The sequence below is a fragment of the Macrotis lagotis genome, chromosome X (genome assembly GCF_037893015.1).
Source record: "Macrotis lagotis isolate mMagLag1 chromosome X, bilby.v1.9.chrom.fasta, whole genome shotgun sequence".
Classification (NCBI taxonomy): Eukaryota; Metazoa; Chordata; class Mammalia; order Peramelemorphia; family Peramelidae; genus Macrotis; species Macrotis lagotis.
In genome coordinates, this window is record NC_133666.1 from 653312384 (window position 1) to 653336914 (window position 24531).

Below are 24531 nucleotides of genomic sequence, written 5' to 3' on the forward strand. Positions count from 1 at the left end.
TCAGTCTTTTAAGATCCTTTTCAGTTTTGACATTCCAAATTTTAATGTCAATCCCTTCCAAGTGCTTGACATTGTATCTTCTAAGATTGCCCAGCTCTGACATTCTATGCTCTAAGGTCTCTTATAGCATCTGGTTGTCTGTATCCTAAGAGCTGTCTTAACTGTGACAAGCCTTGTTCTTTTTTCCCCCAAGATATTTTATACCCTTTACTATTTTCTGTTTTGTTTTGTTTTTGCAAAGCAATGGGGTTAAGTGACTTGCCCAAGGTCACAAGTATGAAGTAACTCAGATCCTCCTGACTCCAGGTTTGGTGCTCTATCCATGGTGCCACCCAGCTGCACCAAGAGCTAGCTCTTGTAACAAAGAATTTAAAAAGAAAACCAGGGGTGGCTAGGTGGCGCAGTGAATAGAGCACCGGCCTTGGAGTCAGGAGTACCTGGGTTCAAATCTGACCTCAGACACTTAATAATTGCCTAGCTGTGTGGCCTCGGGCAAGCCACTTAACCCCATTGCCTTGAAAAATCTAAAAATCTAAAAAGAAAAAAGAAAACCAAAGTGGATACCTATTTGAATGGCTAAAAAAAAGTTATAGAACACAAATGTGATAGAATATTGTGGGGGTCCTTAGAACCTGACAGGAGGGATAGAGTCGGGGAAATGAGTTGACTCAACAAGGCAGAAGCAGGTTGACTGACTGTCAGCTGCTTGGATTTATTTTTATAGTTTCAGAATCATGTATGTTTCAAGCAAGCAAGCTGAGATCATTTCCTTGGTTACAAGAGTGTACAATTTTTATCATCAATCATATAGTTCATATGGTTACAAGTTTTAATCATGTGATTACAAATTTAAGTAATAATCATATAGTGAATTGATTTCTTATCCCTACTCAGACCATGATGACCTTAACCTGTCTGTTACCTTATTTATTACTACATTGTATAATTGTTCATTCATTTAAAGTTATTAAGCAATTCTTTTAATGGAAAGCTTTTTATATTTTTTGTGTAGATAATGTTTTTCGATACACTTCCTTAACAGTCTGTAGTGAGGGTCTTTATGCTTGTCTACCCATCCATTACCTCTTATAATAACCAATTCTTCTTTCTGGCCTTGTTGGTAGAAGCCACAGTTTCTGTGACTTTCTTATTCTTTCCCATAAAACTAAGACTGCTGGAGTTCACATTTTGGTCACCTGTACTAACTATTTTCTCACCATCTTTTTAATATATTCCTGTGTATGGTAAGGGGGGAAAAACTACTAATTTCCCTGGAATTCTATCTGACCCATCTTGTATCTGTTTTCCCTGTAAATATTCTGGTATCTCCTTGGAATTCCCAGTGCTGGGTTTTCCAGAGATTTCATAATGTTGAAGCCTTTTGTATGCCTCAGGGAGAGGCAGTCCGGTTAAATTTGGACAGAGTTTACAATCTGTTTTATTCAAGGAATTTCTCTGAAATCCTTCCTTTATAGTCACTCCAGTATTAAGGTAAGTAAATATTGCAATAAATAATAAACCTATAAATATTGGTATGCATGAAATCCCTATATATATTGAAGAAGGAAATGTTGTTCCATTAGGCAGTGTGACCTCCTTGAGTCTTCTTGCTGTGACTGTGTCAAACAGCTTCGAGACAGACCCTGGCTCCCAAGAGAATATGACTGTGCTGAAAGAAGAGTAGCATAGAGAGACATGTTAGCTGATGAGATAAATGGAACCAAGGAAACATTGTAAACAATCACTGTAACAATGCAAATGGAATCATTAGCAACCACAAAAGAAGTGAAATTGTGAAATTGCAATGTCCAAACTTGGCTCCCAGATGAAATAGGAGAATGAATTTCTTAGCAGGTAATTGGTACCATGGATGTGGAACCCTACAGATTCAGACTAGGTGGATGTATGCTAGTTTTTTGTGTGTGTGTGTTTTTTTTTTTTGCAAGGCAAATGGGGTTAAGTGGCTTGCCCGAGGCCACACAGCTAGGTAATTATTAAGTGTCTGAGACCGGATTTGAACCCAGGTACTCCTGACTCCAAGGCCGGTGCTTTATCCACTGTGCCACCTAGCCTCCCCCTTTGTATGCTAGTTTTTGATGAACTTTTTTTCATCTTTTTTATAATTAAAAAATTTATTGTATGACCCAACACCCTTCCCAATTCTGATACTTCATATGTTCATAGGCCTCTCCCCACATCATCTCTGAGAGTATTTTACAAGGTACTGCCTAGTTGTGATATTCTGTGTGTTAAGGACACTCCCAACCTGGATATTCTGTGTGACTAACACCGTTCCCCCCAACTCCCTCCTCTCAATCTAGATATTCTGGGTCCTAAGGACCGACCCCCCCAACTGACACTCTGAGTCCTAAAGACTTTCCCATTTTTGATAGTCTGTGTCCTAAGAGCCCCCCCAAGGCCAAATACTTTAATGTCTTAAGGGTCTTCCAAGTTCTGACATTCTATGGTTCTAGGATGATGAAGACTAGGTTCTGACAACCTCCAAAATTTTACCTGACTCCTTAGTTCTCACCTAGCACCCCCTGAGTACTCTTGGAAGGAATTTGATCCCATTAGAGTCCTAGAAACCAAGGATACCAAAAAAAGGCCAACTCACCTAGGCCTTGATTCCAAAACACCAGGAATGAAGAACAGAGAACAGTTAGAAAACTTATTTTAAACTCTACTTCCAGATGAACCCCAAATCTCAGAATATCAAGGTTGGAAGGGACCTTGGAGATAGTTAGTACAATCTCTTAAATTTCCAGAGGATGAAATCAAGACTAAAATGAGAAAATTGTATAACCAACCAGTGTCAGGTTAGAAGAGAATGCAAATCTTCTGACTCTCAGTTGATGTCTCCTTTCATCATTTCCCAATGCTTCTTCTCCTTAAGGCAAACTAGTCCTATAAGAAGGCCTGTGCTTTATCCAAAGAGCTCATGTATTTTGTGGGGAAAGAACTGGTTTTAGTGTTGGAGATCTGAGTTCAAATACTTTTACTCCTAGGGTATTTTGGGCAAGTCACTTTCCTTCCCTGGACCTCAGTTTCCACACCTGTAAAGTGAGAGGATCTGTCTCCATGGTATCTATGATCTCTTCCAATCAATAAACATTTCAACTATTGAATTATGAATGACAGGATTATTTAATCCCATGAAATTGTTTCCTGAATCTTGTGCCCCACTACTACTTCCTGTTCCTGATCTAGACTTTACTAACTATCCTGAGCTTAATTACTATAACTGAAGGGCAGCCAAGTGACTTAGTAAACAGAGCTCCAGGCCCAAAGTCAGGAAGATTCATATTTTTAAGTTCAAATCTTAGACTCTTACTAGCTGTGTGAGCCTGGGCAATTCTGTTTGCCTCTATTTCCTCATCTATAAAATAAGTTGGAGAGGAAAATGGCAAACCACTCCAGGTCTCTGCCAAGAAAACCTCAAGTGGGATCAGGTAGAGTTGGGCAGGACTGAACAACAAAAAACTATATATAGAATAAATTAAAGATTACCAACAGAGGGGCAAGTCCTAAGGGGAATCAGGAAAATCTTCCTATAGAAGTGGTGGTTTTAGTTGGGACTTGGAAGAATCCAGGAAAGGCAGAAGGCAGGAATGAAGAGGGAGAACATTTGGAGAACATTACAGGCATGGGGGACAGCCAGAGGTTCAAGGAATTGGGAAACGGAGTTTCTTGTTTAGGGAACAGCAGGAAGACCTGTGTCTCTGGGGGTTATAAGATGTAAGAAGCTGGAAAGGTAGAAGGGGGGCAGGTTACAAAGCTCTTTGACTGCCAGATGGAAGGGCCATCACCAGACATCTTGCTGTCTGGATTGTCACTGGCATGAGGCAGGTGATTTTCACTTAAATCTAATTCACTAGCAAGATAACATATCATGCTCATGATATCATCGGTCCTCTTTAAGAAGGAAGGATCAATAACAACAACAACCAAAAGAATGTTTTTGACTCTGGAGGAGATGAGGTGATAAGAAATCAGTGGAGCTGGAGTTGGAGCTACTGTTTGAAGGACGTGCCACTCCCCCAGTTCAAGTGGGAACCTGTGCTTTAGGAAGATCTCTTTGCCCAGTTGAATGAGTGAAGGATGGACTAAAGTAAGGAGAGATTTGTGACAAGGACAGCAACCAAAAGACTGTTGTAATAATCCAGGTGTGAGGCGACAAGATCCTTTATTAGGGTGGTGGCAGTGACAGAGGAGAGAAAGGGACACATTGGAAAGATGTTAGGAAGTTACTTTCAACTGGCTTTGGCTTCAACTTGGGTATGGGAGTTGAGAGTGAGCAATAGAGGATGACATCTAGGCTGTAAGTCTGGGTAGTTGGGAGGATGGTGATGCAACAGTCATAGAGAAATTAGGAAGATGGGAGAGTTTGGGGGAAAGATAAGTTCAAGTTTTGGATGAGTTGAGTGTGAGATGCCTATGGAACATGCATTTTGAGATGTCTAAAAGCAGATGGACATGGGAAATAGGATCAGAAGAAGGGTTAAGTCTGGAAAAATAGATTTGAGGCTCACCAGACTGAGGGAATAAAATCAGCAAGTGAAATAATATAGAGGGAAAATAGAAGAGAGTCTGTGGAACACCCACAGCTGACACTTTATATGTAAATAAAACAGAAACCAGAGGTAATTTTGCCCTGCCAATAAAGCTGAGGGTATGTCCTGGCTTCTTAGAAAATCAAGAAGCATTCATCCATTTATTCTCTAAGCAGTTATGGACGCCTGCCACACTGGCAAGGCCATTAGGGGATTCCAAGAAAACTTGAAGCCACAGCAGAACAAGAACATAGTGTATAATGGACACTCGAGTAGAAAGTTCTAGGAAAATGAAGAGTCTATAGAACTGACTAGAGGAAAGAGCGGAAGGGAAAGTTCAACTGAAACTCGGTGAAACTCATCTCAGGGCTCAGTCCTTGGCTGAGGTCAGGGTTCAGAGTTCAGTTTTTGGCTGATGTTAGGGCTCAGGTTTGGGCTAAAGTCTACTCCTTCACTTGGGTCAAGGCTCAGGTTTGGATTAGAGTTCAGTTCTTAGCTTGGCTCAAGACCCAGTATAGGGTCTTTTGCCTGAGATTGGAAACTGAATTTAGAATTAGAACACAGTTTAGGGTTTGGGTTTAGTTTGAGAAAGGGAGTGGAAAGAGTACCAAAGAGAGCTGAATTACCTTGAGTTTGGCCTTAGTCTTACTGAACTTCAATTTCTGAAGAACAAATAATCTGAAGGTGCCAAATTCAAATGTCAAATTTGGTCCCTTAGAACTCAGGTATGAGATTTTCCCAAATAGGTTTTGTTTTTTTCCAATCAATAGGAGGAAAAAATGAGGGCAGAGAAGGAAAGCTACATACAGAGAAGCAAGACAACTTGAAAGCTACAAGCTAAACTTCTTATATACTTAAAAAAGGAAGCTGTATATAAGAGATCAAAACAATAAAGAAGTCTCAATATAGAATTAGGAGAAACCTGGAATCAAATCCTGTCTTTGAAACTTACTAATATTACTAATACTACTTACTGATACTTGTCATACTGAGCAACTCACATACCCTTTCTGAGCCTCAGCTTTCTATCTGTAAAATGGAAATCATAGTGCCTGCAGTGCGTTCCTCATGAGGTTCTTATGCACCCCAAATGAAAGCTTAAAACTTTGCCCCAGATGGGGCAACTAGGTGGCACAGTGGATAGAGCACCAACCCTGGAGTCAGGGGGACCTAAAGTCAAATCTGACCTCAGACACTAAATACTTGCTTAACTGTGTGACCTTGGGCAAGTCACTTAACCACCATTACATTGCAAACAGCAAAAAAAAAAAAAACATCGTCCCAGCTATGTTTCTCACTCAAGTGTCATTCTTAGATGGATCAATAGATTTCATAGAGGTGAATATGATAATTTATGGAATTAATTGATAGGGACTTCCCACTTGAAGATGTCAAATCTTATGACCTAAATCAGAACAATTTGGATGATGATGATATCATAGTCTTTTAATCTATAGATTTATTGGTTCTGTTCCTACATACTGAGTCAAGAAAGAAAGGTTTGAATTCCAATTCCAATAGTATATATTCTACTATAAATGAAGGGATTCATTATGAGCTTTGACAATTCAATTCAATTCTCCAGGTTTCAGTTTTTCCATCAGTAAAATGAAGGGATTGGACAAGACAATTGGACAAGTAAGAAGAATTGTCATTTGTATTGTGCCTTAAAGTTTGCAAAAAACTTTTATATCTTGGTACCTCAGAAAGAACACTGAATTTAGAGACAGACAACCCAGGCTCTTTCAGTCAATAAACAGTTATTAAAGCTTTACTATGTTTGTGGCATTGTGCTAAATAAACACTAAAGATACAAAGAGAGGTAAAAGACAGTACCTATTCTCAAGGAGCTTACAATCTAATGGGAAAGATAATAAGCAAATAGATTAAATTCAGGATAAGTAGGAAATAATTAGTAAGGGGAAGCACTTAAGAGGGTAGAAGATGGACTTTTAGTTGGAATGTGAAGGAAGTTGAGGAGTTGGGGAGACAGAGAAGAGATAGGGGAGTAGTTCAATAGTGATTAGCACTTTCTGTGTTAACTTGGACAATTTCCTTAAGCTCTCTGGGTCTCAGTTTATTCATTCATAAATGATGGATTACAGTAGATGCCTCAGAGGCCCTTTCTTTCTCTAAAAAACAAGCTTCTATTATCTCTTTTCACCATTTGCATGATTGCTTGATATATGATATCTTACTGATGATGACCTAATATCCTTCCTAACTCTGACATTCACAATGCTAAGCAAGTAAATGTACACAAAACACTTTGTAAACCTTAAAGTGCTACAGAAGTACCAAGGAGTATTAATTTATTATTGGGATTTTCTATATTCTAAGGGCCCTTCCAGATCTGTCTGTGTTCCGAGTGCCCCCCTAGCTTTGATATTTTGTGTTCCAAGGACTCTCACAGGTCTGACATTTTATGCTCTAAGGACCCTTCCAGCTCTGATTGTGTGTAATTCTGGGAGGCCCTTGTTCTGATTGAGAAATGAGAGGAAAAGTTCCTCTTCCTTGTGGGGGAGCCAGAGATAAGCAGGTAGTTTTATCTTTTGAGGGCCAGTCACACCTGGGCAATCATCTGGGCAGGACTGTAGCATGTAGCCCTAGGCAAGCAAGTTTCAGTGGCTTGTACAAAGTCTCTTTCCATCAAAACCTTGGCAAGTGAAGAGGATAAACTGCCTTTGATTGCTGGGGCCTGTTGGAACAGAGTCCATGGTGGGTGGGAAGCAAGGGAGGGCTGGAAGAGAGGCTCTGCTTATAAGGAGGCAGCCTCAAACAGTACCAGACACTTCCATCTTCCTGGTGCAGCAGGTAGAGATCATAGTGGGCAACAAGGTCCAGGCAAACTCAGAGTACTTGGTGAGTACAGTAAGGAGACAATGTGGCATAATTGAAAAACCCATTGAATTAGGGATTAGAAAACCTGGATTCAAATGTTGATTGTCACTTGGCTGGTTGGTTCTTGTCCTTTGTTGAAGAAGACCAAAATGACATCACTATGTTTGAGACAAATAACAGTGTGTCCAATGGTGACTGAGCAGCCCAATTTGAACTGACTTACTAGCTTTGTGACATGGGAAAATCTTTCTCCCCTTCTTGTGCCTCATTTTCCCTCATCAGTAAAAATGAGTGGATTGGACAAGATTGTTTTTATGATTTCTTCTAGCTCTGAATCTGGTATCTCAAAAGATATAGCATGATTATCTAAGAGTTTCTATTGCATGCCTGTATTGTCAGAAAGCCCCAAACTGAATAAATGTGAAGGTAGGGGTGGGTCATCAAGGATCTAGAGCAGGTATACCCACTTTCATTTCTCTAGCAAGACTCTAGGCCAGGAAGACTTATGGGTTTGGATCTGTATTTGGGGGTGATAGGATGGGGGATTCAATTTTACCAACTTGTTTTTTCTCTTTTCCTGCAGGCCTGTGAATTCTTCTCCAGCCAACCATCACAATGAATCTCCAGCTACTAACCTACCTTCTGGTGGCTTTGGTCTCTGCTGTGAGCAGTCAAGGTATCCATCTCTGCAAAGTCACAAAGCTTGGGACATCAGAGTCTATATGAATACACCTTGGCTGTTTTCCCAGTGAATCCTCACCTCATGTGATCTTCACCAAATGTTAGAATTAGTCAAAGAAGTACTCCTCCCTTTTGTATTCATATAGTATTATAGCCCCACCAATGACAGGTGCAGCATGATGTGGATAGGGGTACTGGATTTGACATCAGGAAGATTTGGGTTCAAATCCTGCCTTGAATACTTCCTGTCTCCTTAGGCAAACTATTAACCTCTTTGTGCCTTAGTTTTCTCATTTGTTAAGAGAAGGGGTTAGACTAGATGTCTTCCAGCTCAATGATTGCATGAACAAAAGACAACGTAAAAATAGATATTTATATAGCACTTGAATGATAAGAAGTCATTAAGACTCAGCCTGAAGACATCCTATGAGAAAGACCCCCACACATTTTTTGACTTCTCCAAGGCTACAGGAATTTTTTCCCCTGACATTGAACTTCAGTCTGCCTCTTTGCACCTTCTACTAGCTAAATCCTAGTCCTGCTCTTTTTATCTCTTTGCTTTTTCCCTGTCCATCTGATCAAAGCTCTATCACCTCCCCTTGGAAGTCTCTCCATGTTCTTATCCCAATTACCCCAATTCTGGATTCTTTACCACCTCCAATTATTTGGTGTGGCTTGTTTACTGGAGGATACTCTCAACCCCTCCCTTTCTCTACTCTTCCCTACCCTATTCTAAACCCTCAAAGCATTTCAATTCCCTCTCATCCTTCAATTAAATGTACTTTGGAGCAAACAAAAAAATGAGGGGATGCTGTGGAGTAGTCAAGAATTGGAAAGGACCCCAGATACATTTGGTCTAATACCTTCATTTTGTACGTAAGGAAGAATAGTTAAAAGACTTTTTTTCCAAAGTCACACTGCTAAGTAAAAGTCAGAAGGGTTTGGACCAAGGCTCTCTGACTCTTAAGTCAGGGGGTCTTTCTATTGTACCATACTGCCTCTCAAACCAGAAGCTCTGGATTCCAATCCTAACTCTTTCCCTTTTTCAATGTAGCTTTTCTTTAAACTAATGTTTATTTTCTCTATTTTTGCCCACTGGGAAAGAACAATGCAAATCCTTTCTACATCTGTTTCCCTATTTATAAAATGAGGGGCTAGGAGGGCAGTAAGGTGGAGTGGATAGTGCTGAATAGATTTTATATTCAATTTTCCATGTATAGTTGTTCTCCCCTCAGTAGAGGATACGCTTCTTGGGGCAGGAATTTTTTTTAAATTTTTTGTATCAACCTATATCAGATTGCTTGCTGCCATGGGGAGAGAGGAGGGAAGAGAGAGCAGTAGAAAAATGTGGAATTGAAAGGTTTGCAAAAGGATGAATGTTGAAAACTACCTTTGCATGTGCTTGGAAAAAAAGGGGAAATAAAATCTTTGTATTCCTAAGCATCCAGCACAAGATCTGGCACATAGTCCTTGCTTTCATCTTTGTATCTTTAGCACAGGGTCAGTGATTAAAAAAATGTTTATTCAAATTAATTGGGTTGTACTTGGAGCCAGAAGGACCCAAGTTAGGATCTTAACTGAAATATTCTCTAAAGCCTTGGATGGATCATTTTAAATTTCACTTTCTTTATCTGTAAAATAGATTGGTTTATAACTTTCCAGCTTTAAATCCAACACTCTTAGCTGATTTCTAATGTCCTTTCCAGTTCTCACCAGCTATTCATCTGTCACTCAGTGATTTCTGGCCCTTGGGGGAACTAATATTCCAGTAAAGAGACTAAATGAAAAGTGTGAAATTCAGTGCTAAGATATAGGCAGGAATCAAGTTGACTGGTAGGTGAGTTATGGATTTGGAGTCAGAAGAGTAAAATTTTGAATCCTAGCTCTGCTATTTACTAATTATGTTAATTGTGGCAAGTTCTCTGTCTGGACCTCAGTTTCCTTAACTGTAAAACTTGAGGTGGTGATGTCTCAATGAAAAGATTGCTAAGGTTCCTTACAACAGCTTTGACATTCTATGGCTGCCCCGATCAGCCTGGACAAGTTCCTTTAACTTCTCTGGGTCTTAGGTTTCCCCAGTTCCTTAAGCTTCAGGATTCTTTCAGTTCCTATGATCCTAAGGATAAACTACTTATCCAGTGAAATCCTGAAAGGCAGGAGAAGAGATCTGGAGCTCAGAAGGTGGCTGCTAACCTAACTCCGTCTTGCTGTATTTCCTCAGTTCCATAACCTTAGGGAAAGCCAGGAATTAAACTTCCATTTTATACATGAGGTCTCCAGGCCTTCATGTGGGACAGGAAAGCTCTGGTAGGACAGAGCTGAGGAGCTGCTGGGTCTTTGCTTCTTATCAGTGTCCACCCATTCCTGCTCCCCGAGGACTTGTCACTCATTCTAGTTGCTTATCATAGGAGGAAGGGCCCTGGGAATAACTTTCAAATCCTTTGGTCCTTGTGAAGGGAGGAGGGAATGGCCTCTGAACCCCAAATGCTTTTCACTATCTTGGAGTAAAGACTAGAACTCATTATTATTGTTAATGGAACATGTATTGGCCCCCTGCTCAGATGCTCAGATGTCATGAGACTGGTGGAGTCTCAGTCCTTTGGGAGTTCAGAGTCTGCTAAGGAGGCCATGTACAGGGGGAAAATAGCCACTATTACTTAGGAGAGATAGTTTTGTTCAGTGTCAAAGGCCATTTACTCTAATGGGTTCAAATCCTGTCTCTGAAATTAACTATCAGTCTCACCTTCTATCTCTGGATCTCAATTTCTTCAGTGGTATAGTGAGCTAGTTAGACTAGGTCAGAGGTTCTCATAGACTCTTAGGAGGTCTGGTAAAATCCTTCTCAGAAACTTGTCTTTACACAGTTGAGGGGAATCTTAGATTTGTTAGAGGTTACTGAAAATAAGGATCTAATTTCCCCCCATCCAAATTCTTCTAATAGCTAAATAAATAAATAAATATGTTTATACACACACACACACACACACACACACACACACACACACACACACACACACAGAAGAAACCAAGAGAGACAGAAGTTAAATGAATTACTGAGGGTCACATAGCTAGTAAATATCTGACTCTAGATTTGAACTCAGGTCTTTCTGACTCCAGGCCCTAAACCGTATCTACTGCATCATGATCTTATGATTTCAGAACATGGAGGAAAAAAAAAAACATGGAAGGGACCTTAAAAAGGATGACATAGACCAGAATACCATAGCTGGAAGAGATCCTAGAGGTCCTTTAATTCAACTTTTTCATCTTATAGATGAAGAAACTGAGGTAGGACATATGCACTTCAACAATGGCGGAGTTAAGATTAGAACTCTGGTTTTCTGACTCTAAGGATTCTTTCCTGGAGTCCAAGTTCCTGGTTTCATAAAGGTGGAGAAGGGGCTTGATTTGGTCCTCCTGAAGTAAATCCTTCTTCACTCTCCCTCACATAACCTCCTCTCCCCCAACCCCTGTGCCAGGTTGGGAGCTTAGCTGAACTTCAGACCTTTTCCTACACAGAGTTAAAGAAGAAGTTTCTGGGCAATTCTTCCCCCAACCCCTCCTCCTCCCAGTATCCCATTATTGGTAGCAGGAGATGTGACTCAGGGACAACTTCCTTATTCCTCCCTATACTTCCACTCTCCTAGGTCCAAAGGCAGATCTGGAGGAATAGGGTTAAAGGAAGGAGGGGCTCTTGACCCTGACCTTCATTGGGTTCTGAGTCAAAGATGAAGTATCTACCACTCACCTTTAACCCAGTGGTTCATAGGATCCATAGTTCTCAACCTGGAAGGGCTCATAGAAGTTAGAGAATTTAACCCTCTCTCCCCTTATTTACAGGAGGAAACTAAGGCAGACAGAAGTTAAGTAACTTGCCAAAGTTATATCTAGTAAGTGCTTCAGGCACTCTGCTTTTTCTGTCTTTAGAGTCAGGGCTGTATCCACTGGACCATCTAGCTACTCTCCTAGTTCAGGAAGAAATCAGAGCTAGATGAAGAGAGTGGTAGGAGGAGCCTTGGAGAGACTTGCAACCAAGGAGTTCATTCAAGAGAAGACAGTGTGATATTGGGGAAAGGCTAGACCTGACTTCAAATACTGCCTCAGTCACTATTTGTATGATTCTGATTAAGGCCCTTTCCTTTCTCGTCCTTAGCTTCCTCATTTCTTTTTTTTCTAAATTTTATTTTTTTTATTAGCAAGCTTCCTCATTTACAAGTTAGCATTCTCAGTATTTTAATTCTTTGAAAGAGGACTGGTTCCTTCTTCTTTCACACTAAAGAAGAGGCCAAATTAACCCCTGGCCTCCCTGGGCAGTCTTATCTGTTCTAATTCTTTGGGGGCATAAGCTCTAGCCCTTCCTTCCTCTCAATTCCCAACCCCAGTGTACAGAACACAGGCAACGAAGACTGACTCTGACTTGAGTCACTTTCCTCTTTTGGAAGGAACAGTCTGGAGGGACAGCATTAGGGAATTGAAAGGATGTCAGAAAGTGAAAATGGCAATGGACTTAAATTGAGGAGACCTGGCCTGTAAATCATAGCATGATCACAGGCTTGGAGCTAGATTTGAGGCCCTTCCCATCTGTTTTCTCTAGCTGACATTCTGGCAGTGTGATCCTGGGCAAGAAACTCCAAGCTTCTCTATTCTACCTCCTCATTTGACTGAAGAACAGGTATGTTAAGAACTTACCCAGGGTCACAACAGCTATTAAACTGGACTTACACAGTATCTGAGGTCAGATTTGAACCCAAATCTTCCTGACTCCAAGTTCAGTGCTCTATCCACCATATTAATGGTGCTACACTGAAATGAAAACAGAAAACCACAAATTAGCATTCTCTATGTTCCACTGATTTTTCAGTCCTTTTGTCAGATATTTTCCAATTTCCTTTTTTTTTTAATCTGGTTCAGGTATCACTCTAAAACAGGTGTGGGGAACCTCTTTTCTACCAATGGCCAACTGGCCCTTTACAACATTTGCAGGCTATAGTTGGTCAAATATTTAATTAATATTTAATTAATTCACCCCTAAAAAGCACCTAGATGTATTGAATTTAGAGTCCCACCTGCCTTTGCCTTGGCAGTGCCAAACTAATATGGCCTATGAGCTAGAGGTTCTCTACCCCTGTTCTGGAGTTTGGGGCTACTTCTGCACTCTATCATGCTACCTCATGATGAGTTTTATAAATTTCCTAGTGCAAGGAAGCAGGAGTTACCTTATAGGTATCACAGAGATCTGGTGGATTGGGACATATAAGTGACTCTAGAAGGATGCGTCTTAATAAAAAAAGAAGAGAAAAAAAGATAAAGGGACAGCATTGCATATTAAGAAAATATACTTATGGAATTTGGAACTAAAAATAAGGTAAAATTGAATTTTTTAAAAAATAATTTCAAAAAATAAGGAAATTCAGGAGCCAGAATGGGAAAGCCTGGATGATATTAGAATAAAACTCAGTGGAGGGAGAGACAGAAGGAATATATTCTCAAAGTATGCAACAGGCTATTTGGATGGAAGGAGGAAATACATGCATTTAGGAAACCAATCATACGACTGGCACAAGAGGCTGGATATAATTGTGGGGGCAGGGGAGTTTCAACTACCTAGCTATCTGCTGGGCTTCTCTTTCTGCCTAAAGCAGAGTAGCTAACTGCTTATTGGCTTGCTTTAACAATAATTTCATTCTTCAGAAACTAGAAGAAGGGGAACTGGTATCCTAGAGCTTATTCTGAATAAAAAGGAAGGACTGGTTATTGAAGAGGAAACAAAGAGAACCTTGGAGTGGGGAGTAAACACTGCTTTTTAGAATTTATGGTAGGGGAGGAAAGCCAACCCTATCCCTAGATCTTGGGATATCAGATTTCAGAGGGTTGAAAGAAAGGTTAAGTAGGATCCAATGGCATAAGATTAGACTGGTGGAGGCAGTACAAGGGGAGGAGGGGTATGTAAGAAAACAGACCAGTGTGTATATGCAGAGAACTCCCTATGCTACCATTTCAGAAGACGGAGAGAGGACCAGGTAATTAAAGATGACTAAGAAGCAGCATGGTTTAGTCCTAGCAAAAAAAAGCAACTTGGAGTGCAAAAGCTTAGAATGAGCAGAGGCTGGTTAAGAATGCTAGCTATAGCTTCCCCAAAAAACTAGGAGTTGTGGGTGAAAGGAAGAAGATTTAGATATATTAGGGGAAAGGAGGATGAAAGAAAGATTATTGCTTAGGTGAAATGAATAAGGAATAATGAAGAGATTCCTTCTATTTTCACTGTCAAAAGGAATGATGCTTGTCCAGAAAAGGATAGAACAAAAATGGCTACTAGGGAGCCGAAATCCAAGACAAGGAAGAAAACAGTAAGAGAGCCTTTAGAGTTGCCCTTGATGAGTTCAAGTCACCTGATCCAATGAACTAAAAAGATTGGCAAATGAGATTGTTGAGCAATTATTTTTGGTGACTTTTGAAAGGTTCTGGAGAAGGGACAAAAGAAAGAAAAAAAGAGGGATAGTTAGGTGGCATAATGGATAGAACACTGGCCCTGGAGTCAGGAGGACCCAAGCTCAAATCCAGATCAGATGCTTTACTAGTTGTGTGACCCTAGGCAAGTCATTTAACTCTGACTGCCTTAAAAAAAAACCCCTAACCAAAACATGAGAGAGGAAAGGTATCCTTATTACCCTAAAAGATAATAGTAGTGATAACAAAAACAACTTATTTGTACTAGGTCTTTAAGGCTTTGAAAATATTTTACATGCATTATTCTTTTTGACCTTCATAATCTTGAGGTATTTCTACCCCTCCCTCCTTATGAATGTAGGATCTGACATCTAGAAAGGTCAAACCATCTTTCCCAAGGTCACCAGGCTGTATTAGGATTTGATCTCAGGACTCTATCTACTATGACATGCTATCTCTCAAAAAGAAAGGAAGAGAATGGGATCAGGAAATTATTCTTTTGAAAAATTCTCTGTAGAATCAATAAAAGGATAGTTGGAGAATTTCTAGAAAAGGAAACTGTGCTCACAAAGAGCCTATATGGTTTCATCAATCATAGGTTATGCCAGACTAACTTTATTTCCTTTTTTGAAAGACTTTTTAGATGATTAGATCAGGAGAATAGTATAGATAAAATTTATCTAGATTTTTAGCAAAATATTTGACAAAGTCTCTCATGCTTTTCCTGTGGACTAAATGAAAAGATGTTGGCAAGTGCAGTTAGGTGAATTTGATAGCTGGCTGAATGACCAAAGTAGGCAATAATGCATCAGTTTTCATTTTGAAGGAGGTCCCTAGTGGAATGCCTTATGGAGCTCTTCTTGGCCCTGTGCTAGTTAACATTTTTATAGGTGACTTGGATAATGGCAAAATTGGTGTAATTATCAAATTTGTAAGTTAAATGAGGCTAGGAGGGACTAGTTTCCATACTGGATAACAGGATATATAAAGATCTTTTACAAGCTAAAACAATTGACCAAAATAATTTAATAAGAAAACATGTAAAGTATTACAGGAGTTTAAAAAAAATCAATCTTACATAGTAGTTTTTCTTTAAAAAAAAAGAAATTCTAGTGGGTCCCAAGCTCAATGAGAGTTGGAAATGGGACATAGCACCCTAAAAAATCAATGCAAAATGTAATTTTAAATTGTAATAAGAAAGGAGTAATGTCCAGAAGAAGCAAAGGGTGTCAGTCCCTCTACCTTAATGATATCTCATCTAGAGGACTGCATTCCATTCTTGGAGACCATTTTAGGAAGGACCTAGATAAACTGAGGAATGTCCAGAGAATAATGACCAGAATAATGTAGGATTTTGAGATCATCCCATATAAAGGACAGATGAAGAATCTAGTGATTTAATCTGAAAAAAAAAAAGAAAACTTGGGGAGTGAGGCAACCAGTGGATTAAAGATTTAGAGCTGGAAGGAACTTAATAGTTATTAAACTTAAGCACCTTCTTTAACAAATGGGGAAACTGAGACCCAGAGAAGTCAATTTGTCCAGACTCACATAGCCAGTAGGTGTCTTCAAGAGCTCTACACATTCACCATGCTGTATCTTAATGGGGATATTGTTGGAATCACAAAGTTAGGGTCAGAAAGAGAACTTAGAGGTAGGTCATTGAGCCAAAATTCCTCATTTTAGAGGAGAGGAAATGATTTTGTTCTGCTTGGCCCCTATTTGGGTAGAACAAGGTACAACAAGTGGAAGCTACAAAAGCACCTCTCAGTGTAGTGTAGTGTACAGAATGCTGAACCTGGAAAAAGACATGGGTTCAAATCCTGCCTCTAAAATCAATATAGCTGAGTCACAGTTTCTTTATATGTAAAATAGGGATTAAAAATATCATCCCAATTTCACTTTATTATGAGACTTAATGAGAATTTATGAAAAAGTTTTGTAACCTTCAGAATATAAATGATTGTTATTAATAAAGGAAAAAATCCCTAATCATTAGAGATGCCTAGAAATGCAATGGCAGTGGATTGCCTCAAAAGGTAGTGAGTTTCCTGTCATTAAAAAACTTCAGTTGAGGACTGGATGGTCATTTAATGGGAATAATTAATTGATTCATTACAGGTTGAACTACATAGACCCTAAAGCCTGGGCACCTGTGATTTCCTTGAAATCCTATGATCCTAGCTTTTGTCCTATATGACTTTGCCCCAAACCCTTCACTTTCCTGAATCTCATTCCTCATTTTAAAAAAGGAGGTTGTTGGACCCAGATGTTCCCCTGCCTTCTAGGAATTAACAGTCAGAAATCTTGACCTGGGTTTTCATCCCATTTCTACTAAGATTGTGAGTCTGGGCAAGTCCCTTTCCCTCTGAAGGACTCAGTTTCCTCATCTGCAATAATTTAGAAGAAGACCACAACATCAGGGAGGTAATGTCATGACAAGCACATTAATTGGATTTGAGGGAGAGGGGGCCATACTGAGTTACCAGCCTCACTTTCCCCTCCAGAGCCAACTGGGTCCAGTGGCCAGATCTGAATCAGGACAGCTGGACATGGCTCTGGATGTGAGGCAGTCAGGGTGAAGTGACTTGCCCAAAGTCACACGGCTAGTTAGAGTCAAGTGTCTGAGGCCAGATTTGAACTCCTCCTGAATCTAAGGCCAGTATTCTATCCATTGTACCACCTAGCTGTCCATCTGTAAAATAAATGCATATAATTAGCTATTTTTTTCTAAATTCTAATTCTTTGGTTCTAACCAATTCTTTGTTTTTAATCAATGGTTCCTGGGGGACCATGATACTTACCCATAGGCTCTTATGAAGACTGCTGTTTGAAATATAGCAAGAGCCCGAAACTAACCCGGTTACGGAATATCCGGCATTATAAAGTCCAAGGGGTGAATGGGAGCTGCAATCTGCGAGCTGTTGTGTGAGTACCTTATTGATTGTGTAACCTTAGGGAATTCCTTTCATTTCTTTGGGTCTTTTTTCTCACTTGTATAACACAGACTATGTCACAGAGAATGGAATCAGTGATCTCTAAGAGATCTATATTGGCTTGATTCTATGGCTCTAAACCTGCCCCTCCAATTCTAGGACAATACAGAGTGATTTGAAGTATGAAAGAGAAGGAGGTGAGAAGTCCTGCCATGGACTGTGTGTGCTCCAGTTCAATCCAAGGGTCTGGGGAAGAGACTGGACTGGACTAGAGGAGTAAAGAGAAGCAGCTGAGGCATAGACCTGCCAAAGCAGAGGGAGAGAGCCGTGGACTGATGTCACTGGCCCCCCTTCCCCCTTAATCCAAGACTGAATAAAGTCCACCTCTGCATTAGCAAGTATACTAAGAGCTGTATATGTTACCCCCTCCCCCATTTATTAGTTTCTGTCTTTCTTTGTGTCCCAAGCTCTTAGCACAGTGTCTGGCAAATTTAGTATTTAGTAACTGATTGATTAATCAAAACTAGTAGTCCTATAATACACTTGCTTAATACCCAGACCTTCTTATATATTTATTTTTCTTTTTAGGGTAAGGAGGGATAGACTGATTTTCAATGCTTTTGTAAGGCTTCCTTCAGCTCCCCATCATGCCCACCCTCTTCCTATATTCAGAAGTTTGTTTCCTCCCTATATTCTTCCTAGAAGCTACATCCCTCTCTGGGAGGCTTATTGGATTATTCTCCTCAATTAGATCCCTCAAAATTTTGATCACTTGATACACTAGGCCCCTCCTCCTATACATTCAGTTGCCAATTATTGGTCCTCTAAGTCTCATGACGTGCATCACTTTGCCATACTTCCCCCCACCCAACCTCAACTTTTGCTTTACTATTCTTTTGGACTCTAGACTCCCAAGCCCCTGGGTACCCTGGGTCCTGCCCCTAGTTCCTTGAATTCTGATCCTTTTGTCCCTTAATTTTTTAGTCTTCAGATTTCTAGGTTTTTCTTCTTGCCTTCCAGGATTCTATCTCCAATTTCCCTGGTCCTGTTTCCCACTTTTCCAAATTTCCAAGTCCTGTTCCCTTTGGTCACTTTGCATCTTTGACTTCAAGCCCATAATACCCATTTCCCAGTGACGCCCCCCCCCCCCCAAAAAATCTTAATTTCCAGCATCTGTCCCTCTGGCCCTTTAATCCCTTCATCCCTTTGCCTCTCAAATTCCAGACTCCAAGTGATCTAGTTCCCTACTCCTGGTCCCCATCACTAGACCCTTTCATGATAATTACTGACTCATTTTATTTCAGATTTGAACTTCGAAAGAAGAACCACATCTGTGGCAACCCTGAAGAAAAATGGGTTCGGAATATAATCAAATATCTGGAAAGCAAAGCCTCCCATCACTTCATGAAGTCCCAAAAGGAAAGCAAGAAGGACCATGGAGGTAGGTGGTCTAAGAAGAGAAGTATCTAGCCTATCTTTTTTCCCATTTAAATACATGTTGTAAATTTTTAAAAATACAGTGGATAGAACACTGGGTCTCAGACACAATAATTACCTAGCTGTCCTGGACTAGGACATGGCCCCCCTCCCTCAAATCCAATTTACATTTTAATTTATTGATATCTATTGTTTTATATTCCATTAGATTGTGAGTCCCTTGAAGGCAAGCATTTTACTTTGGCCTTCTTTATATCTCCAATGCTTAGCACAGAGGCACATTAAACTTAGTGACTGACATATCCCCTTCATTTCCAAATGTGTTCCTCTCCCCTACTCTACCCATTGGGCTATCCCTTTCAACAAAAGAATATTTATTCTTCAACCATTGTACTCTGGGAAAGGGAAATTGAGGTATAATTTCTTAACCTTTTTTCCCCCTCTTGGTCAACCTTAGTCATTATGATTTCATAGCTCCAAGTTTGATTTTTTTATTTCCATTTATATTGTTGCCCTATTTTCATGACTTTGCAACAGGTCATACATCTTCCCATTTCTGAATTTTTTATAATAATTATTTATTTTTTATTAATACTATTTTTATTTATCCAAGTACTTATATTCATTATTTCTTATGGCACAGTAATATCAAATAACACTCATGTGCCACAATCTGTTCAGTCGTTCCCTAGTCAATGAAAATTTACTTTTGTTTTAGTTTTAGTTTTTTCCCTATTATCTCTTTTGAGAAACCTGGATTACTTAGTTATGATCAATGGGGCTGGGGAGCAGAGTGGAAGGATTATATATTTATTTTATCCTATTCCTTTCCTCCCTCCCTCCCTTCCTCCCTTCCTTCCTTCCTTCCTTCCTTCCTTCCTTCCTTCCTTCCTTCCTTCCTTCCTTCCTTCCTTCCTTCCTTTCTTCTTTTTTTCCTCATTCATTCAATAATCATTTATTAAGTTAAGTAAAGGAAGCATTTATTAAGAGCTTACTGTGTGCCAGTCATTGCTATGGGGATACACAGAAAGGCAAAAGATAATCTCTGATCTCAAGGAGCCAATGGTCTCATGGGGGAGACAACAAGCCAACAACTATGTATAGAAAAGATTAGGACAGGACTAACAAGAAACAATCAACAGAGGGAGGGCACTAGCATTAAGGGGAAATGGGAAAGGCTTTTTTGCAGAAGGTAGGATTTTAAAATAAAACTTGAAGGAAGCCAAGGTCACCCAAAGATTCAAGGTCAAATTAGGGAGTTAGGTGAAGAAGATTGGAAAGGTAGGAAGGGGTCAGTTTAGAAGGGGTTTTAAAAGTCAGACAGAGGATTTTATATTTGGTCCTGGAAGAAATAGGGAGCCATTGCAATTTTTTTGGGGGGTGAGGAATGTTATCTGTGATGCGATCAGTTTGACAACTATATGGAAGAGGACTCCATTTGTGAAGTACTTGATGTGTGCAGTTACAAAGCTCATATTCTAGGGGACCTGATGAAAAATACACATGATGCACGTTAGGATATGATGATCACTATACAAGAGTCCAGTTTTCTAAGAGATTGGAGGGAGGAAAAATCAATTCTGACTGGGAGGTGGGACAGAAAATTAGAGGAGACATCCAGAGGTAGGGGTGTGAGCCTAGCTGGTCCTTAAAGTTCTTTCTATTTCTAAAACCCACAGCACTAAGCGAGAACAGGAAAATATGACTTGATAGCCCAGAAGGCTTCCTGGAGGAGTAAGGACTTGAAAATCCACTTCAGCTTTTGCTCAGATACAACTTGTTTCCCAGTTTTTGACCCAAAGTTGAAGTGTATTTTGGAATCACATGTAGCAGCTACTGGGCTGGAGAGAAGAGTAAATAAAGGAAATTCTCCCTGTATTGGAGCCAAGAGATCTCTGATCATTTCTGATCATACCCATCAGCTTCAGGAAGAAAAATAGCCACAAGGAAATTACAAAATGTCAGGAGGATCCATGGGGCCCTGGGCAAAAAGGTGAAATAAGGGTATGCAAGGGCAAAGGGCCAAAACTTACTCCTGGTCCGTTTACAAGGATTTTTGCTGGACAAACAGCTTTCCTAGATATGGGTCTTTTTTGCTGGAAGGGAAAAGGACATTGAATTCCAAGTTAGAAGATCTGGGTTCAAATTTCCTTGAGCAAATCATTTTATCTCAGTGGAACTCAGATTCCTGAGCTATAAGATGAACTTAGGAAAGGGTCTGATACATAGTGAGTGCTTATTAAACATTTTTTTGTTTGAGTGATGAAAGGAATAGATTAGATAACCTTCCTTATAAAGGAACTGCCCAGAGTCAGTCGGTGTCTCAGTGGATAGAGCACTGGTCTTGGAATCAGGAAGATCTGGCTTCAAATTCAACCTCTGACACTACCTTTGTGACCCTGAACAAGTCACTTCATCTTAACATGCCTCAGTTTCTTCAATTGTAAAATGGGGATAATTGTGACACTATATGGAAGAGGACTCCATTTGTGAAGTACCTGATGTCCCAGGGTTCTTATGAGGATAAAATGAGATAATATTTATAAACTGTTTTTCAAACTTTAAAGGGTATGTAAATGCTAGTGATTATGATGATGGACCAACTATGAGCAGAGGAGGAATGCAATTATATGGATGCATTACTTGAATGAATGGCACTCTAGACCTGTCCAGGCTTTACAAACTTGGGGGATTTTTTCATCCAGGTTGATTTGAAGCAGTCCTTTGTTTCCCTAGGATTCCATAGACAAGTCTCTACTGACCTTCAATACTCTGGGCCTCTTCATATTCTCAACCAGATTTCTTCTTCTGGCCCCCTGCCCAGGAAACATAATAGGAAACAGATGGATAGACAGACCTATAGAGATACTGGAATGACCAAAGTATCAGAGACTATTCCTTGCCTTCATTGGGGGTGAAACAACAGAGTTGTAAGCTTTTGGTTTAACCCCTGCTTGGCTTGTTTTCTTCTGGGGGGCAGGGTGTGTGGTGCTTAGTCATTAATTCATTTGTTCATATATTTACTGAACATTTAGCTAATAACCTACTATGTTCAAAGCCCATTCTAGGAACAAGAGGAGAGTCAATGTTTTGATAAGACTTGGTTTCTCATTTTAGGACCTTCAGGAAAGAAAGGTTCTTTCTTAGTAACTGCACTTAGGTTTTTTTTTAAGGAGACAGTAGGACACTTTATTGAATTGTGAAGAGAGAGAATGAATAGAGATATCCACTGTTCATGCACTGTTCGAGAGTTGCCAGGGGCACCAAGAGTGACTAGCAAGGTTATTTCTCAATCAGTATATGTCTGATCATAAGACCAGAGATTTCAATCTGGAAAGGACCTTTGAGGTCATCTAGTCCAAGCTTTTTATTTCACAGATAAGGAAAAGGAGGCCCCAAAGGGTAAGTGCTTTTCCACATGTACCAAGATAGCTGGTGTTTTTATGGTACTTTAAGGTCATAGATCACATAGATCACAGATCTAGAATCATAAGAAAACTTAGAGAAAAACTAATCCAAATGAGGAAATTGAGTTTAGAGAGGTTGAATGATTTGCTTAGGGTCACAAAGTAAGGCAGAGAGTGACTGCACCAGGTTTCGAATCTGAGTCTTCTTAATTTCAGATCCAATGTTCTCAATATTGATAAATGACTAACCCTAGGGTTAATGACTTAATTCCTAGACCAATTCTCAATTTAACATATCCTGCTGACTCTTCATAGGTGGTAGAAGTTATGCAAGTAATGTGAAATCATAGATTTGGATCATAAAAAAAGAGGGAGGGAGGGAGGGACACATACACACACACATGCACACACACACACGCACAGAGAGAGAGAGAGAGAGAGAGAGAGAGAGAGAGAGAGAGAGAGGGAGGGAGAGAGGGAGAGAGAGAGAGACATAGAGACAGAGACAGAGATAGAGAGGCAGACACAGAGAGAAAGAGGCAGACACAGAGAGACAGAGAGAGAGAAAAGAGGAGAGAGTGAGGGAAAAGAGAGAAGATAGAGGAGAGAGAGAGAGAGAGAGAGAGAGAGAGAGAGAGAGAGAGAGAGAGAGAGAGAGAGAGAGAGAGAGAGAGAGAAGAGAGACAGACAGAAGAGAGAGACAGAGAGAGAGAGGGAGACAGAGAGAGTCAGAAAGTGAGAGACAGATAGAGAGAGACATAGAAAGAGAGAGAAAAGAGAGGAGATAAAGGAGAGAAGAGAAAGACGGAGGGAGGGAGGGAGAGAGAGAGAGAGAGAGAGAGAGAGAGAGAGAGAGAGAGAGAGAGAGAAGAAAAAAAGAAAGGAAGTCAGTGAAGAATATGTTTTTGGGAAAGATACTGGAGAATCTTTTGCCATTTTCTTCTCTAGTTTACTTTACAAATAAGATGACTGAGGAAAACAGGGTTAAGTGACTTACCCAGGGTCACACAACTAGTAAGTATCATAAGCTGGATTTGAAATCAGATCTTCCTGACACCAGGTCCAGGGTGCTATCTACTGAGCCACCGTATTCTCAGTTGACTTCCCACCCCTTCTAATTGAGAAAAAACCCCAGAACCTCTATAAGATCCTTTTTAGCTCTAAATCTCAGGATCTTATGATCTTCCACCATTCTTTGACATCATTATTGCTCTACTTTGATGCTAGTTCTATCTCCTCTTTTTTCCTCTTAGGATACTCTGTCCCTCACTTTGTTCTCTGTCTCCCCAGGAAGCATCACCAATACAACTAGGCCCTTGACCCAGAGTGTCCAACCCCGTCAAATGCATGGCATTGGTAGAAACCACCATGGTGCTGGTATGCACTAGACAAGGCTGGAGCATTTCTCAGGTATGCAAAAAACTGGGACAAGGAGTTGTGTTGGGGGAAAAGCAGATTGTGAAGTTTCTATTCAAGTCTTGGAAAGATTAACAGTCCTCATGCTTGGTGGGTCCAGATGTTTTGTCCCTGACCAGCTCAATTTTTTCCCTTGTTGAACCCCCACTTTCCACTCAGGGGCTCAGGAAGGGTAGAGGAGAAGAAGAAGGAAACTCTCCTGTAAAGATAAGATAGACCTTCAGCAGTTATGGACAGACAGGGTGAAGGAGAATTACTATTACTAAAATTTTGCTTGCCCTTTTTTCTCTTTTTGTTCTATTGCAGGATCCATGAAGTTTACCCCTCCTCAGAAACCATCCATGACTCCCTAGTGCTTCAAGGATAAGCCTGGCATTTAAAGCCCTCCACAACCTGGCTTCTATTTGCCTTTCTGGACATTTCATATCACTCTCCTTTATAGTATTTATAGTGAAACCAACCCATTAATTGTTTCCTATCAACAATATTTGGGTTTTTGCAAGGCAAATGGGGGTTAAGTGGCTTGCCCAAGGCCACACAGCTAGGTAATTATCGTCTAAGGCTGGATTTGAACTCAGGTACTCCTGACTCCAGGGCAGGTGCTCTATCCGCTGCGCCACCTAGCCACCCCCTAAAAACTAGATTTGGGATAAGAAGACCTGGATTCAAGTTTTGCCTCAGCTATTTCTTAATTGAGTGGTAAACAAGCTTGCTGGAAAAATGATAGTATTTTACACTGTATCAAGATAAGATCAAGATGGATACATGATTTAGACATAAAGGGATAGAGAGCATTATGAAATGTAAAATGAA

At 40.1% G+C, this 24531-nt stretch overlaps 1 protein-coding gene across 1 annotated transcript; it reads left to right on the plus strand.

Annotated features, from left to right (window-relative positions):
• Positions 1–8009: 8009 nt before the first annotated feature.
• Positions 8010–24444, plus strand: CCL25 (C-C motif chemokine ligand 25). Its single transcript, XM_074200399.1, has 5 exons — positions 8010–8070; positions 17333–17450; positions 18763–18899; positions 23593–23712; positions 24025–24444. Exons 1-4 carry the CDS (start codon positions 8010–8012, stop codon positions 23688–23690), a joined length of 414 nt encoding a protein of 137 aa, XP_074056500.1. The 3' UTR covers positions 23691–23712; positions 24025–24444.
• Positions 24445–24531: the final 87 nt, after the last annotated feature.

What these genes read in the sequence shown, in the direction of transcription:
- CCL25 (XM_074200399.1), top strand. Translation starts at nt 8,010, where the DNA reads ATGAATCTCCAGCTACTAACCTACCTTCTGGTGGCTTTGGTCTCTGCT. An exon ending in CTCTGCTGTGAGCAGTCAAG is followed by an intron (nt 8,071 to 17,332) that starts GTATCCATCTCT and finishes ACTTACCCATAG; the next exon opens with GCTCTTATGAAGACTGCTGT. An exon ending in AAGCAAGAAGGACCATGGAG is followed by an intron (nt 18,900 to 23,592) that starts GTAGGTGGTCTA and finishes CTGTCTCCCCAG; the next exon opens with GAAGCATCACCAATACAACT.